This window comes from Chamaea fasciata, unplaced genomic scaffold (assembly GCF_029207755.1).
Source record: "Chamaea fasciata isolate MVZ Bird 193981 ecotype frontalis unplaced genomic scaffold, bChaFas1.0.hap1 SCAF_16, whole genome shotgun sequence".
Lineage (NCBI taxonomy): Eukaryota > Metazoa > Chordata > Aves > Passeriformes > Sylviidae > Chamaea > Chamaea fasciata.
In genome coordinates, this window is record NW_027094101.1 from 4,232,934 (window position 1) to 4,248,412 (window position 15,479).

At 37.3% G+C, this 15,479-nt stretch overlaps 1 protein-coding gene across 1 annotated transcript in view; it reads left to right on the forward strand.

Annotated features, from left to right (window-relative positions):
- LMTK2 (lemur tyrosine kinase 2) overlaps positions 1-15,287 on the forward strand; it is a 41,649-nt gene extending 26,362 nt beyond the window's left edge. Inside the window, exons 8-14 of the mRNA XM_066198411.1 lie at positions 2,277-2,361; positions 3,000-3,121; positions 4,565-4,714; positions 4,966-7,873; positions 9,393-9,528; positions 9,945-10,193; positions 11,330-15,287. Coding sequence (XP_066054508.1) covers positions 2,277-2,361; positions 3,000-3,121; positions 4,565-4,714; positions 4,966-7,873; positions 9,393-9,528; positions 9,945-10,193; positions 11,330-11,358 — 3,679 coding nt within the window. The 3' untranslated portion in view covers positions 11,359-15,287. The remainder of the gene's footprint in view (positions 1-2,276; positions 2,362-2,999; positions 3,122-4,564; positions 4,715-4,965; positions 7,874-9,392; positions 9,529-9,944; positions 10,194-11,329) is intronic.
- The last annotated feature ends 192 nt before the right edge of the window (positions 15,288-15,479 follow it).

Sequence of the window (15,479 nt, forward strand, 5' to 3'; positions counted from 1 at the left end):
ACAGTTACTTCGTCAGTCTGTTCTCCGCTGTAGAACCAGCACTTGCATCACCCTTTCAGCAAGTCAGGAGCTTGTGTCGGAGCTCATCAGTGCACATCGTGCTGCTTAGGGAAGGCAGAGACCTTGTGTTCAGGGAGAAGTGAACTCTCACACCTAAGTCTTAAAAGGTGCAGGTTTAAAACAACAGCAAAACCCTGAAAAACCCCCAAAGCCTGGACTCAGCTGATGGCTGATGAACAGAGCTGCTCTTTTAACCCATTTAACAATTTCAAATGACTTGAAGGTAATACCAGTTGTACCTGTCTAACAGAAGGATCAGTTTCTTCTCTTGCAGCAGCATGGCTCTGTAGGTATTAAATTTAACAGTACATTTTCAGTGAAATACAGATAAACTTGGTAAATAATTAATCTGTGGATCTGCAGGATTCTCATTGTAATGTTTACTTCTAGCAACACTATCCTGATGCTGTCAGAGTAAGTGGTAAAGCTCCAGCATCAGTGATTTTGTTGTTAGTGGTAAATTCAAGCAGCCAACAAATTTTCTCTTCCGGGATATTTATTTAAATAGTATTAAACAATTTGGCAAGCTCTGGGGCATACCTGACAGTTATAGATGTGTTTCTGACCTGTGTAGTTCAATGACTCTGGAAAGGAAAACATCATCATCTTTCTTTGGAGCAGACAAGCTGTGGCTTTCACACCATTTGTACTTCAGGGACTTTTTTTAAGCCAACAGAAGCAAAGGCAGAGTTCTTCCAGGGCACTTAATTGCCTCGTCCCCTCTGTGAAACTGAGAAGTGAAATATTTGAGCAATTAGTCTGCTGAGCTCTTTGCTGTCTCAGCCACAGTTCCAGCTTCATTAAACTTGCATAAATTTCTGAGTTTGCATGATGGGTTTCCTAAAACTGCTTCTTTGTATTATTACAGCAGCACTGCTGGTTTGTGAGTATTTGTGGTCTGGTGTATGGTGGAAACTGGAAGCAAATTCTGTGTCTATTCAAGAGCTTTGTGATTTGTTTATTGGAGGACTTCTATGAAATACATTACTTTTTCTGCTGGTCTTTTTCAAAGACTGTCTAGTTCTGGCTCATGGTGTAATGCATGAGTTTGTTACTTAAGGAAGTTAACTGTAGATGTAAGATATTACTGGTTGCTCAGTATCATATTTTAAATTATTATTTAAACCTAGTCTGAATTGCTGATAGATTTTGCTTTTGACAATTAAAATGCAAGCCATGCAGTGATAGGTGTGAAGAGGGCTGACATCACTGTAGCATGTGAACAGCCCACGTAATCTCCATGAGAGGATTGTGAGCAGAATGAAATAACTGCATGTAAATGCTGTGTGTGGTTTGAATGCTTAAGAGACTACACCACTGCTCTAGAGAAGTGACTGCAGCTTGAACTTTTTTGTGCAGGGCAGCATAATAGTCCAGGGGTTTTTGTATGAAATCTTTAAATGTGATTGCCTTGTCACTGTGTTTAGTTTTCTTTGGATTCCTCAGTGCAGAGTCTCCTTGGTTCTGTGGCTCTAAACTGATTCTCCTTTGAAGCAGTGGGAGTGCCTGAGGGAAATCACAGCCTTTTGGCCACAAAACAGATCTTGTCCAATAAGTCCTCTCTGAGGAGAAACCCTGTCAGTGTTTGTTTTTTCTGGAAGTGATGAGTGTTTGTATAGAACTGGAGTGGCCACAGTATTCCAGTGAGATACAGAATCAATTGTTGGCATGTGTGGGTTCTAAACCTTAATAAAAATGTAAGCAACAAGAAAATCATCTTAATGTTTGGTTTAGATCGTTACTGCACTTTAGAAATTACTCTCCCCAGTTCTTGTGCCTGGATTTGCACTGCATCTGGGTTGGTCTTTCAGAATTTCCTCAGAAGAGGATCAGGAAGGGAGCTGCAGGAGCTCCAGGTGCACACCTTTCTTGCACGCAGCTTGCCTCAGCCTCCAGTAGGATTTAGGTCTATGGGATCAGCCTACAGCTCATGCACAGAGGATTGCTGAAGTATATCTAGAGTGGATGCTGAATCCTTAGCGCTGTTTTGAGTTACTTATCTGCTCCTGTTACTTGCAACTGTAACCTGTAACTCTGCATAAGTCCTTGATTTTTAGATTCCAATTTTTTAAAACATAGTTTTCTTGATTTTTCATTTGCTACTTCAATCTGTGACCTGGTTGTTCCAAGAATTGTCACTTCTGTTAACCCATTTGTCTGAATTTGCATTGAAGACCTCCTGGTTTGTCTCACTGTTTATTTGTTTGCATTTGCAGTGACTTGGCCTTACGGAATTGCTTCCTTACATCGGATTTAAATGTCAAAGTAGGAGATTACGGTATAGGATTCAGCAGGTATAAGGTAAGTTAATCTTGTCATGGGCCACTTTTTTAAAGAATTCAGGGGCCAAGGTTAGAACAAGCGTGCTTGAAAGTTGTAAACTGATACTGGATTGTCCTTTATTTGAATAGTGAACTTTCAAAGTATTACTGGCAAATAACTGTAGCAAGTTCATGTACCGGAATAGGTACCTTTCTAGAGATGGATAGAGTTTGTGCTTCTGGAGTCTTCAGCTAAATCTACCCTTTTTTGGTCCTATTTACAGTAGTCCTGCAATATGAACAAACTAATTTTAATGTGTTTTAAGGACATACGTGAAAGAAAAGTTCAAATTTCTTAAAAAAATATTCAAAATATTAAAGTATATCAAGGAAGTGAAAAATTAAAGACATTAATAAATTATTTTGTAAGTACCAAACCTTAAACAAGAATTTGGCATTCAAATATCTGCTATGGAGTGACCAGTGAATTACTTTCCTTCTTAGCACTATTCTCTGCTACTTGGGGAAAACGAGATTTTTTTTTTTTAATTCTAATTTTTTACATAGGCATCACATAAAAGCATATTAAGGAAAGGACTGTCACTGTCTGGAAGTTGGTCCAATGTACGTTCAGCCTTTTTATGTTTTTTTTTTTCTTCATTTTTATCAATAATTTAGGAAGATTATATTGAGACAGATGAGAAGAAATTTGTTCCTCTACGATGGACTGCACCTGAGTTAGTAACAAGTTTTCAAGACAGACTGTTATCAGCAGAGCAAAATAAATACAGTAACATATGGTACGTAGAAGGCTTAAAAAAATTTCCATGTGAGATTTGTGAACATATTTTCAGGTGTTACATGAAGGAGTAAATAATATTTAAATATTTAGCCTGGTGCATCAGATGTACAGTAGGTTAATCTCTGTAAACCTGAAACTATATCCTGCTTTGGGAAGATGCTTAGAAATCTGTTGAGAGAAAATTGGAGCAAGCAAAAATATTTAGCAGGATACTAGGTGTTTATATTAATAAAAATACCTTCGGATGTGTATAAAGGAAAGAAATGATAAATGATTTTTCCAAGAATAAGTAGGTGTGAGTGACATAAAAAGACGCTAGAGCCTTATGAAGTTCAGTTGGTAGAACAGTGGCATTTTAATTAAAGTGCTGCATTCTTGCTGCAGCATTTGAGAGCAGCAATTAACTGATGGTTTCTGCTGCCAAAGAGCTGATAGACAATGGCTGGTGAACTCTTGAAGATGAACATTTTTGCAATTGCCAAGTTCCACTTCAGTTCTCAAGCCCCAAGAAATTTGGATAATGGAAATTGTGGATTAGGCTAACATTTCTGAAAGCATTCTAGTTAATTCCTGCTTTATATTCAAATGATATTAAATAGTAAACTAGGCTTTGTTTGCTGTTTTGAAAGTAGGGATGCAGAAAGCAAGTGGGGTATGTAGAAATTATGTAAAAACTAATTTACTTCCATCCTCCAAGGAGGCTTCCTCAGCTCATGCTGTTCAGCTGCACTACAAGCAGCCAGGGTCTTAAAGTTTCCAGCTTGTACTTTAGTGCCGCTAATGCAGAGCTGCTTTGAACAGGTTTGGACTAGATGATTCCCGACACCCCTTCAAATTGAAACTATTCTATGTGCAGAGTCAGTTACTTTGCATTTTGAGCACAGAAGGATTCTCTGAAGATTAGCATTGACTGTAATCGGTGAAAATGCAATTAGTGTTGAATACAGTAAAGATGCAGCACTGAGCAGAGGCAGCCTTTGGCCACTGCAGCTTGACAGTAAAGAATTCTATGAATTCTGGAACAAAGATGAGTTTTCTAGCAGTTTGACCTATAACTGCAGTTTCTCATGAAAGCTCTTTCTCTTTTGTTGGACTAACTATTAAGTTTTAAAATCTCATTTCTATACACCATATAAAAATATAACAATAGGGGGTTTTTTAATTATTGAAAAGATAATACTTTATTATATGGGGGTTTCCACGATCAAATATTTGAGACCTTCTATATTTGGTTGCCTTCATTGTTGTTGCGTACAAGGAACTTTATTCTTCAGGCTTTTAGCATTCTGTCAAAATGAATGAACAAGTTCTGAAGTTACTCTGGAGACAATGGGGAGTAGTATTTATTTCTTTTTGCCAGTTATGCTTTGTATAACCTTTCTCAGAAAAGCCACTCTAAAATAGTTCTGAGAATGCCCAGTTGTTTGCTGCTCTTTTTCAGGTCCCTGGGTGTGACATTATGGGAGCTGTTTGAGAACGGTGCTCGGCCTTACTCAGACTTCTCTGACAGGGAAGTCCTAACCCATGTCATCAAGGAGAAGCAGGTTAAACCCTTCAAGCCACGTCTGGAGCAGCCATACTCTGATAGATGGTAAACTTTAAATGTTTCTATTTATTTTTAAAGCTGCTGAAGAAGTTTCTCAAATGACTCAGTTCTCTTAAATACATTGAAATTGCTACACAGAAACTCAGCGAACAAACCCTAGATAAAGGGAGTAAAAGGACTTGCTGGAGATGGAAGTTCCTGCCAGTGATACTGGTACTCTGAGGATTGTTAGGTATCTGAATTATTTAAATTTCTTTTCCTGTGACACCTATTGAAACATCTTTTTATTTGCATAGGTATGAAGTTCTGCAGTTCTGTTGGCTGCCTCCAGAAAAGAGACCGACGGCAGAAGAAGTGCACAGACTTTTAACTTACCTCCGCATGCAAAGCCAAAGGGACTCGGAGATTGATTTTGAACAGCAGTGGAATGCTCTGAAACCAAACACCTCAAACAGAGAAGCAAGTAATTCTGCATTCCCAATCTTGGATCACTTCACTGGAGATAGACTTGGCCATGAGCTGGAGGAGGTTCTGACTGTAACTGAAACGAGCCATGGTTTGAGCTTTGAATACATCTGGGAGGCAGCTAAACACGATCACTTTGATGAATGTGGTCATGTGAATCCTGATGAAGCCATGACCTACACAAGTATTTTCTATCCAGTGGAGGTTTTTGAGAGGTCACTTTCAGAGCAAGGACCAGGAGCACAGGATGGAAGTGGTCAGGAGGCATCACTTTCTGTCCCGGGGGTGTTACCTGTGTTTGATGCACACAAACTTTCTGTTGGAAATGACTACTATATCCAGTTAGAGGAAAAAGGAAGTGGCTGCAGCATGAATTTTGATAACCAATCAGTTGTATTAACAACAGAAGTTGATCATCAAGAAGCTGTACAAGAAAAAAGTTCTCATTTCACGGTTCTCAGGGATCTTGATGTTGAAGAATCTAGTACTGATGGGGACTTCTTCCACTACAATTCAGATCCTAAAGAGGAATTTTTGCCTGCTACTAGTAGTCCAGAAAGTCCTTTCCAGAGTATATTTAATGACGTGGATAGATCAGAAGAACTGACAAATAGAAAAATACTTGGGTTTGCTGATGATTCTCCTAAAGACTTTAAACCAGCTGTTTTGAACTCAACCACAGATGCTAGAAAGGCAGTAGACTGTTCTGAAAAGGAGCATTCTAGTCATGCTTCTGAAAATGAAACAGTTTCCTTATGTGAGAATATCTCTAACCAGTCAGACCTGGTAACTTTAGAAGAACTTTCTGATAACTTCTTATTTCTTCAAGAGAAAAACTTACTAGCAGGATTATTGCCTAACAAAACCAGCAGTGATTTTGGGCAAAACTCGGATGATGTTCTAAAAAGTATATTAGAAACCTCAAAAAGAAACTTGAGAGAGCCTGAGCCTGTGCTGGCTGAAAGTGCACAGGTTTTTTCTTTAATACATGGAAGTCTTAGAACAATGAAAGATGAAAATTTTAACCCAGTGACAATGAATAAAGATCCCAGTTCCCAGTCTCAGACTCCTGTAGAGATGCAGGCGTCCTCTAGTCCACCCACAGCACATAATTCATGTGACAACTGTGCAAATCCTCCTATTTTGAAGGATGAGGGGAAATCTCTAAAAGTAGAAGTGAATGAAGTCATGTCCTGTGACACTGATGTTCTCTGTCAAGAAGAGCTATCTTATAATGCCAAAAATAATAATGTTGGAAACACTCCTTATAATAGTGTTGCTGTTGAAACAGATGAGTGTGATGCACAGATGAAACAGGGAATGCTTTTCAAGGCTGATAAAATAACTTTTGATAGAGAAAAATGTAGTGATCAGGAAGACAGGAAAAGAAACTTGCAAGATAGTTCTCCCATATTAAAAAAAAATGAACGTTTATTGGAGGAAATAAAAGAAACGTCAAATAATTTTGAGAACTGTAAGGATGTTCCAGAAGAGGTGAACTCAATTTCTGTTGCTGCTTCAGATTGTACGAGTCAGGATAGTCTTTTGGAAGACAGCCCATCTCCTATACAAACTGTAGAACAATCCTTAGAGACACCTGATTCTTTGGATTCTTTAGATGTAAATGAGGTTTTAGAATCTTTACAGGCTCAAAGTCCTCAGAAACTTTTGCCACCAGATAAACCTGCTGACAGTGGCTATGAAACAGAAAACCTGGAATCTCCAGAATGGACTTCACATGTCCCTGTTGAGGATGCTTCCAGTGTGGATACTGCTCTGTGTGTTGTGAGCGAGAGCAGTGTCAGTGCTTTGCCTTCTAACCCGGTCATCATTGTGTCAGAAGCAGCGGCTTGTTTGGATGCAGTGAACAGCAATTTTGAAATAACCCCAGTGGTTTTTCTGAGTGGAAATCAAAACTCTTACAGAGACTCAGCCTATTTCTCTGATAATGATTCTGAGCCAGATAAAAAACCAGAAGAGTCTGTGAATCTGTCCAGAGAGGCTGTGTGTGTTGTTTCCTCCAGCAGAGGAGATAATCACACTGAAGAGGTTTCTAGTTTTGAAGAGAGACAGCAAACGTGTGATGTGAGGAATTACCAGGATGATGATCATCAAAACTCAAAACTGGAACTAAACCACAATTTAGAGATCCAAGAGATGGACGAAAGAATGCAGGGGTGTCCTGATGAGTGGGCTGAGGCAACTCTGACTTCCCTGGAAATAGTGATGGAAGGTAACCTGAGGGATGAAATAAAACTGTCTGAGACTTCCCATAAAAGTGTGTCTTGTGTTGGCACTAACACTTCAGAACTCCTTTCACACAGAGACTTAAAGCCTGTGCACAACCTGGCTTTAGATCTGAGTAGCAGTGAGAAGTCCTTCTATCACATGGAAGGACAGAAATTGAAAGAGCCAGATATTGAAGGAAAATACCTCGGCAAACTCAGCGTGTCTGGAATGCTTGATTTAGAAGACGGCGATGATGCAGATGAGGAAGATGAAAACAGTGATTCTGAGGATGACATGAGGACTTTTCATATGCATAGTCTGAGTTCTGACAGTGAAGATGAAACTGTTCATCAAGTACCTGAGATAGTTACTGACAAAGATGATGGAAAACATTTGAGAAGCTTGTTGAAACTTCCAAAACCTCTTAATGAAAGGCAGCCTGAACTTTGGAAAGATGAGAAAAAGGCTGTAACGTTCTTTGATGATGTGACAGTCTATTTGTTTGATCAGGTACCCTTCTTTTTAATTACTAAGTAAAGTTTTTGTTGGCTTACTTTTTTGTTTTTCTTTAAACAAATAGTAATTTAATGAATTGCTTAATATTTGGGAAAACCTTGTTACAAAAGTACCTTTGTTGTTTTGACAGGGTTACAGCTTGTTTATGATGTGGGTTATTTTCTCTTTATGTATAAAGGCTATATAAGAATATATGTAGAAAGTAATAATATTTATATATAAAGAAAAAAGTGACTTTGGTAGGTGCAGTTTTGTGCTGCTGGTAGCATAGCAGCGCTAATCTGAAGCGAAGGAGGGTTTGGCTTTGGTTGCCAAATCCTGAATCTCCACTGCTGTTGGACCCTTGACTGCATGTGCTGAATAAAACATGGTTTTAGTGATGTTTTTCTGCTGTTGATAAGATGTATTTAATTTGAATATGTGAGATAGCATTGCTGTGAACAAGATTTAATTATTTTATTTTGACAAAATATTGTTGTAACTTTATAGAAGCAGTTTATCTGTTTAATGAGTTTGAAGTTTTTAAGATGCTTTATAAAAGAAAGGAAGAAAGCAAAAAAAGCCCCAAAACTCAAACTGAAACCTAACTCTGAACCTTATGTTAGTTAGCACTAAAGTAAATTTATCTGAGATCGTAATCAAAGATGAGAACAGTGTTTAGATGGTAATGCTAATTTTTATTAATCCTGTGGGGTTCATGGTCAGTGACACAGTGATCTGCTTATAAAATTCAAGGTTACTTTTGTTTCCCTATCAGCTTTATCAATTTTTAACTTCTGTAACTGGATACAGGGGGGATTGTATTTTAGCATTGTGGCAACTAAACTAGTCCAGTGAGTTTAAAAGAACAGTCACATTGTCAAGCTTTGGAAATGTTGCTTATGATGACGCACATAAATATTAGAGATAACTGTGTTTTGGAATAGAAAACATAGGTGATTTATTTGTGTTTAGGCAGCCTGTAGAATAGTAATCCTTTTGTCAGAGAGGAAAGAAAAAATCAGCTGTGTTTAAACTGCTCTTAGTTGTTGAACTCTTTACTTTTTATTACAATAACTGATAAAATGTTGGCTGCTTCCAATACCGGCTGTACAAAGTCTGTCTCTTTATCCTGAACCTGATTAGGGGATTAAAAAAAAATTAACTGTTGGGATAAGGCTTTATTAAAGAGGAAAAAGAAACCCTACTCATGTTAAGCTGATATGGGTACTGTTTTCAATTGGAAGGTATTTTATTCTTTGTTCCTAGAAACATGAAACCATTTTATATCATAAGTAATATTTAATTTCCTGCCTGGATTTTAGCATAGATTTGATGCAGCGTTCTTTGGAAGCGCGTGCATGTGCTAATCTGTAACTCCAAGTCTGGTTGTGTTGTTGTAACAGTTTACAGACCTTTTAATTCCACATTTGACTTGATGGCAGGATGGGGGAGTGTATTTGTGGGTGCTGGCATCTGAAGGCACGGAGACATTGTGTAAAAAGAGTTCAATAAGTGACTTTGTTTGCCTTAGGAAACACCAACGAAGGAGCTGGGAAGCCGTGGGATAGACGTGAACGGGGAAGGTGCTGGCAGCTCTCCTGTTCCATCTTCCAGTCCTGGTTACTTAAACAGATTTGCAAATTCAGAAAGCTCCACAGATGAAGAAGGTACATGAATATATTTATGCACAGTAGGGGCTGAGACTGTTTTATGCAGAGCCTTTTATGAAAAGTCATTAAACCACATGTGATCTGTAAATTCACTGGGCCATGTTGGCTTCAATTTTGCATCCTAAGCACACACTGCAGCTGGGCTCAGATTGCCGTGTTCCTGAGGAGCAAAGCTGGGATGTGATACTGGTTGTTTATATATTGATGTGTCCAGGGTTGCCTGAGAGGCAGCCAAACTGGGTGACAAATCTTTGTGACTCCCTGGGCTAGAACCCTGCCCAGGGTTACAGGTTTTGTTTGGGCTTAATGCAATCTTCCGGTCTGCTTGTACAACTCTTGAGTGACCTTACATTACATTACTGTAATACTGCTTTTTTTCTTCTTTCTTGTTTTTTTTGATTTTCCTCCCCAAGGTGGGGGTTTTGAGTGGGATGATGACTTCTCTTCTCCAGAGCCATCCTTTATATCCAAGGCAGCTAACAGTCTCATTGGTTCAAAAGCACCCCTTCAGCCATCAAAGTACTTCTCTCCACCTCCACCTTCCCGGACTCTTGATCAGAACTGGTCACATTCATCCCCTTATTCCAGATTCTCCATCTCTCCTGCAAACATGGCAAGCTTTTCTCTTACACATCTTACGGATTCAGATATAGAGCAAGGAGGTAAGTGATTTAGTTATAGTAATTACTTTAAAGACACAAATTAAAACCAGTAGGTAAAGATGAAAGTAACAGATACAACTAGTCTTGTTCTATTTAAATACCAAATGTAGAAGTATGTTTTTAATACTATAAAAGTTTAAGTCTGGTCTTGTGTTTCAGTTAAGACATAGTTTTCCATGGAGAATGAGATTATCTGCATCCAAGTTGTACAAAATTGTGGTTGAACAGCCTGTGGAACATTTACAGGACAAGCTCTCAGTTTTTGTGTTCAGAACCCTAGTGCTGTATTTGTATAAATGAAACCTCTGCAATCCTGTAGCACTGCTGTTGCACCTGCCACACTATGGCATTTGTTATTTCTGGTTATTGCAGTGTCTTAAGTCACGACTGTGTTTTCATTGCACAGGATGAGGATGCCAGGAACATAATGTTTCTGCTATTATTGTGTGAGCTTATTTTACACTTTAGTTTCATTTCATATTGGTTTTTAGACATTGCATTCTTGACGTTCTCTTGAGAATTGCAGCATGTTTTCTAGAGGTGTGAACAGGATAGCTTTTGTTAGGAGAGCCAAACAATCCGTTCAGAGCAATATTGAGCACCAGCAGTGTTTATTAACAAGCCTTCTTGTCAGTAACCAAAGGCTTTTTTAACCTTTGATATGTTTTTGAGGGTTAAGAGAAGCAAAAATAAGCACACTTGAATCAGTTTGGCATATTATTAATCTTGATAACACATTGCATTATTAAAAATAAATATTACTGATTGCAGAGCCTTGCTAATGGTCAATGTCTATAAATATGTAATCAGTGTTATATAGAGTTGTATTGTTCTTATATTGTGCTTATTGATTAGATAATATTTGCTGCTTAGTAACTTAGAGATAAGAGAGAATATTTTGGAGATCCTGTGTTGCCTTATGTGTCCTAAGAAGTGACATTGAACTGTGTGATTGAAGCAGATGTCTATGAATAAATGAACCAAATGTTTACAGAGGTTGAAAGCATAGGGAAAAATTAACCAAAACTTGGAAGGGCAAAACAGCAGAATGCCAAGTTCTAGCAAGAGTCTTACAAAAAAGTGAGGGTTTTGCAGAAGAATCTCACTGTATCTTATGACCTTTCCTCTACTAATAGGAAGCAGTGAAGATGGAGAAAAAGATTAAATGAATTTAAACTTGCTTGGACTCCGTACATAAAACACATAGACTTTGTGTTTGAAACTTCTTTATCTAAACTCTGGATCCTCCTGGAGAAACACAGGTAATCAAGAAGTACTGAGAAATGGAAGTAAACACTGAAAGCAATGTTAAATCAGGACATTAATTTGAATGTGTATTTAACTTTGTAATGTATTTTTAAATCAGTGCAATTTTGCTTTTCATTGAAAGACGATTCTGCCGCTGTTTTCAAGTACTTGAAGTATTTTTCAGATAACTTAAGTAAAGCAATTACACTACAGTCTGGTTTATGTATGAGATTGTATAATATTCTTTTTATATTTTTCCATGTAGTTCATTATCTATTTGAACATACACCTGTTGTAGAATTGTGTATAACTGTCCTGTGCAACAGGTGGCTGTGTTGATGGAACTGTATGAATGATAGTTGATCAGTAGTGAGCCATATTTATTCAGAAAGATATCACTACATATTACTTTGCTTATTACAATTGCACTAAGGATTATTCTTCCTTTATTTCCTGATGATGTACAGAATCAAAATCTTAAATCTTTCAAGGAAAATAAGACAAGTTGAATTGGCCCAGTTATCCAGTTTAATTTGTCCTTTTTGTAGCCTTTGCTATGCACGGTACTTGTAAAACGTACATAACTTCTGAGTATTATGTTAGACTTGCTGAAATCTTATATTCAGTACCATTTCTAAAATGATAATGGTTATAGAATGGTTGTTAGTGTTCATGTTTTATAGGAAGCTGGAAAAGAATATGTGGCATACTCTGGAATTTTTAGATGAAAGAGATAATGTCTCTTAATTCCTACATATGATCCTACTGACTGCTTAAACTGTAATAGCATCTGACTATATCACAATTAAGGGCCTTCCAGTTTTTACTACAATTTCTGCCTTGGAGAAAGAAGAGGAAAAATTGGCCGTAGAAAACTCTGGAATTTATGAATCTCATAAAAAGACTAATTTCCATAGGCTGGATTTGGATACAGTTGGCCCTTCAGTTGTGCGTTCTGTGAATTTTGAAGCTCGCTCTTCGGCCGGCTGCAGATCGGGGCTCCATTCAGAGGCCTGTGGTAAACCTACCTCTCGGTGATGTTATGACAGTTAAGATTTTGATTAACAGTTAATACCCAGATTGGCACCCATGATAGGGCCAGATCCATTTTAAGATGTCTGCAGAGCTCCATGGTACATCTTGAAATGCATCCTGAACAAAGGCTGCAGTACAATAGGTTTGCTCTGGAGCCTGCAGGGAAGGGAAGACAGTGTGGGGGCTTCACCCTCCTGCTCTACCATGCACTTATCTGATTTAATCCTCTAAACTGCTTGGAAAAGGATATCCTTAATTATTACTCCAAAGTGAGTTCAATTGAGAAACAAATCCCTGACTTCTTGGAATGCCTTACACAGTTCAGATATGTAGGAAACACTGATAGGAACAGTTTACCTGGCTTTGTATTTGTTTACCTATACTAAAATACAAATGCACTGAAATATGAAGTCCTTTGTATTTTAGTGGCTGTTTTGGCAGGGCTTGAGACAATGGTGATCCAAGTGCTCTGTGTCCAGATCCAGTCACCAGAGAATTTTCATCGTATGGAGTTGGGAGGACTAGATATTCTCAGATGTGTGATTTCTTTCTTTTTTTTTTTTTTTTTTTTTTTTTGTATACCTCTGTGTTAATTTTGATTTTTAAGTATGTTTTTAAAATGGCAGGAACACGTTAACTGCTTTTTTCCCAATATTATTTAGCCCTTAAACCAGAATGGCTTTCATACTGATTAAAAGGGAATGATTTAGTTATCATGTTTAAAGTTGCCAATGAATTGAGATATCTTTTTCTGATGAGGCACTCATGTTCAGAGGTAGTCAGAACTGTTCTTCAGTATGAAGTGAGGAACTGAATTTTCCTATGGACCTTTCCCTAAACATTATTTAGAAGGCAAAGTCAAGTAGTTGTTAATACAGGCTTACAGTAAATACTGTAGAGGGTTTAAGGAAGCTGTGCGCTACTGAAAATATTTTAAAATGTTGGTAATAGACCTTGGGCACAAACTGTTGCTTAGAAATTCCATCATTCCAACATTAAACTCCTTGATACAGCTAGATTTAGGGTATCTCATCTGTCTTTAATTCTCATCATAGTAAGAATGAAACTCCATAATAGTCTGCAAAGAGTATGTGGGCTTGTCTGCCTTGCGTGGTAAAAAACCTGTCAGACCTGGAGTTCAGCCTTAATTTTGAATCATTTGATTTAAAAATTAGTCCTGGGTTAAATAAAACCGTATGCTCCAGAATGTTGTAATTTGGTTGTGCATTTTGTTTCTTGTAATTCTGGAAAATCAGATGTTTATCTTGCACATCAGGAATGGATGGAAATCTAAGATTTCCACAGGAAGTGAAAGTTTACTCCTTTGTCCAAATGGACTCATTGCTAATGAATTGCCAAAGGAGCATTTTTTCTAAAACTAGATGTGTATGATATTAAGCAAGGTAATGTCCTTTTTAGCTGTACAATGAAGAGAAATAAATATTTGAAGTTACCTCAGACCACTTAAACATAAATTTTAATTTCAGTAATCCAGTAGACTGGATTGCAATAATATAAACTAACTTTGGGGGTAAAAAATGATACTTAAAGATCTGATCAACTACTAGCAATACTTATATATCTGCCTGGCAGTCAAGTGGCACAATGGTGATGAATCAGTAATTCCAACATGTTACATTCTAATGAGGGGATTTGTTCCAAATCATTCATTACGCTTTCTGTAATTTCTTGCACTAGCTACTTAAGCCTGGTCTCCGTTTTAGAAGTACACGTATCTATTTTCAATGGTTTATTATGAGGACTGGTTACAGCCTAATTCCTTCTCTAGTAGAATACCTGGATTGGTTGAATAATGAAGGCATTGTCTCAATTTGGCTACTAAAGGTATTAAAAAGCTCTGATTTTTCCCACCTAAAGAAGTTTGTTTGGACATTAGGATCTGTAGTGAGAAGCCAAGAGAGCAACAAGAGTGTCCAGTTTCAGCGGGAACACCTGTACTCTCCTAAACCCCCCTGCTGCAGATACACTGTGTATAACTGCATTTATTGAAATTGCCATTTTCATGGAAATGAGCAGATTTAACTCTTTTTTCATATCCTTGTTGATGCACTAATGAAAGCCATTTAAGCCTCATTCTTTTTATCAGTATTTTTAGCAGATTTTTATGTAATACTCAATCTTTCATGAGGAGGCTGGTTGGTAGACTTTTTTTTATGGTTAAGCACTATCCTAAAATGTCAGCATTGTCGGGTGTCAGTGACTTGGCTATTTGTGTTGGAGCTGGTGAAAGGTGGAATCCAAGTACATTAGCCTTATAAGAAATAGCCTTAAATAAGAATGGAGTTACTTCAAAAAATTACTTCAGCTTTAAGTCATACATGTTAATGGTTTTGGTACAAAATGGGGAAGAAATCTAGAGGAGAGTCAAACATCATATAAACTTATTGAAAATAAGTATTTGTAATACCAGCAGCCTGTTTTTCAGAAACTTGAATATGACTTACAGTTAGTTTTGTTTATGAAATTGTTTGAACTTGCACAGATGTAGGTGTAACTTAAATGATAAATGGTACTGATGTGTGTGTATATATAATGTTCAATTCTATTTGTAAATGAGAAACTATGTAACAAAATCATAGGTATGAGGTTTTCCTATTGTAATTTAATACAGGTATGAGGTTTATGGCAATATATCATAGTTAATGAAATTTCAGGTCAAAATGTCTTTAAATTGTGTACATTTTTAAATTGTAATTTCTACTGTATATTGATTATCATGCATAGTGTGATTCAAGAAACTGCTTGTAATTTAAAAATATTTAATATTAAAAATAAAATACAGTTATATATTTATAATCTCTTTGTCTGTTTGTTCATTTTTAAACAGATGCCAGCAGTGTAGTTCTACTGTAAGACATATTTATTAGTCTCCTGAGGTTGAGAAAGTTCAAAAGCCACAGTCCCAGCAGATGAGTCCGCGCTAAATAGTGTAGTCACCTTTAAATTCTTCCAGTATCATCACCCTTGTGAAAATTGCAGGTA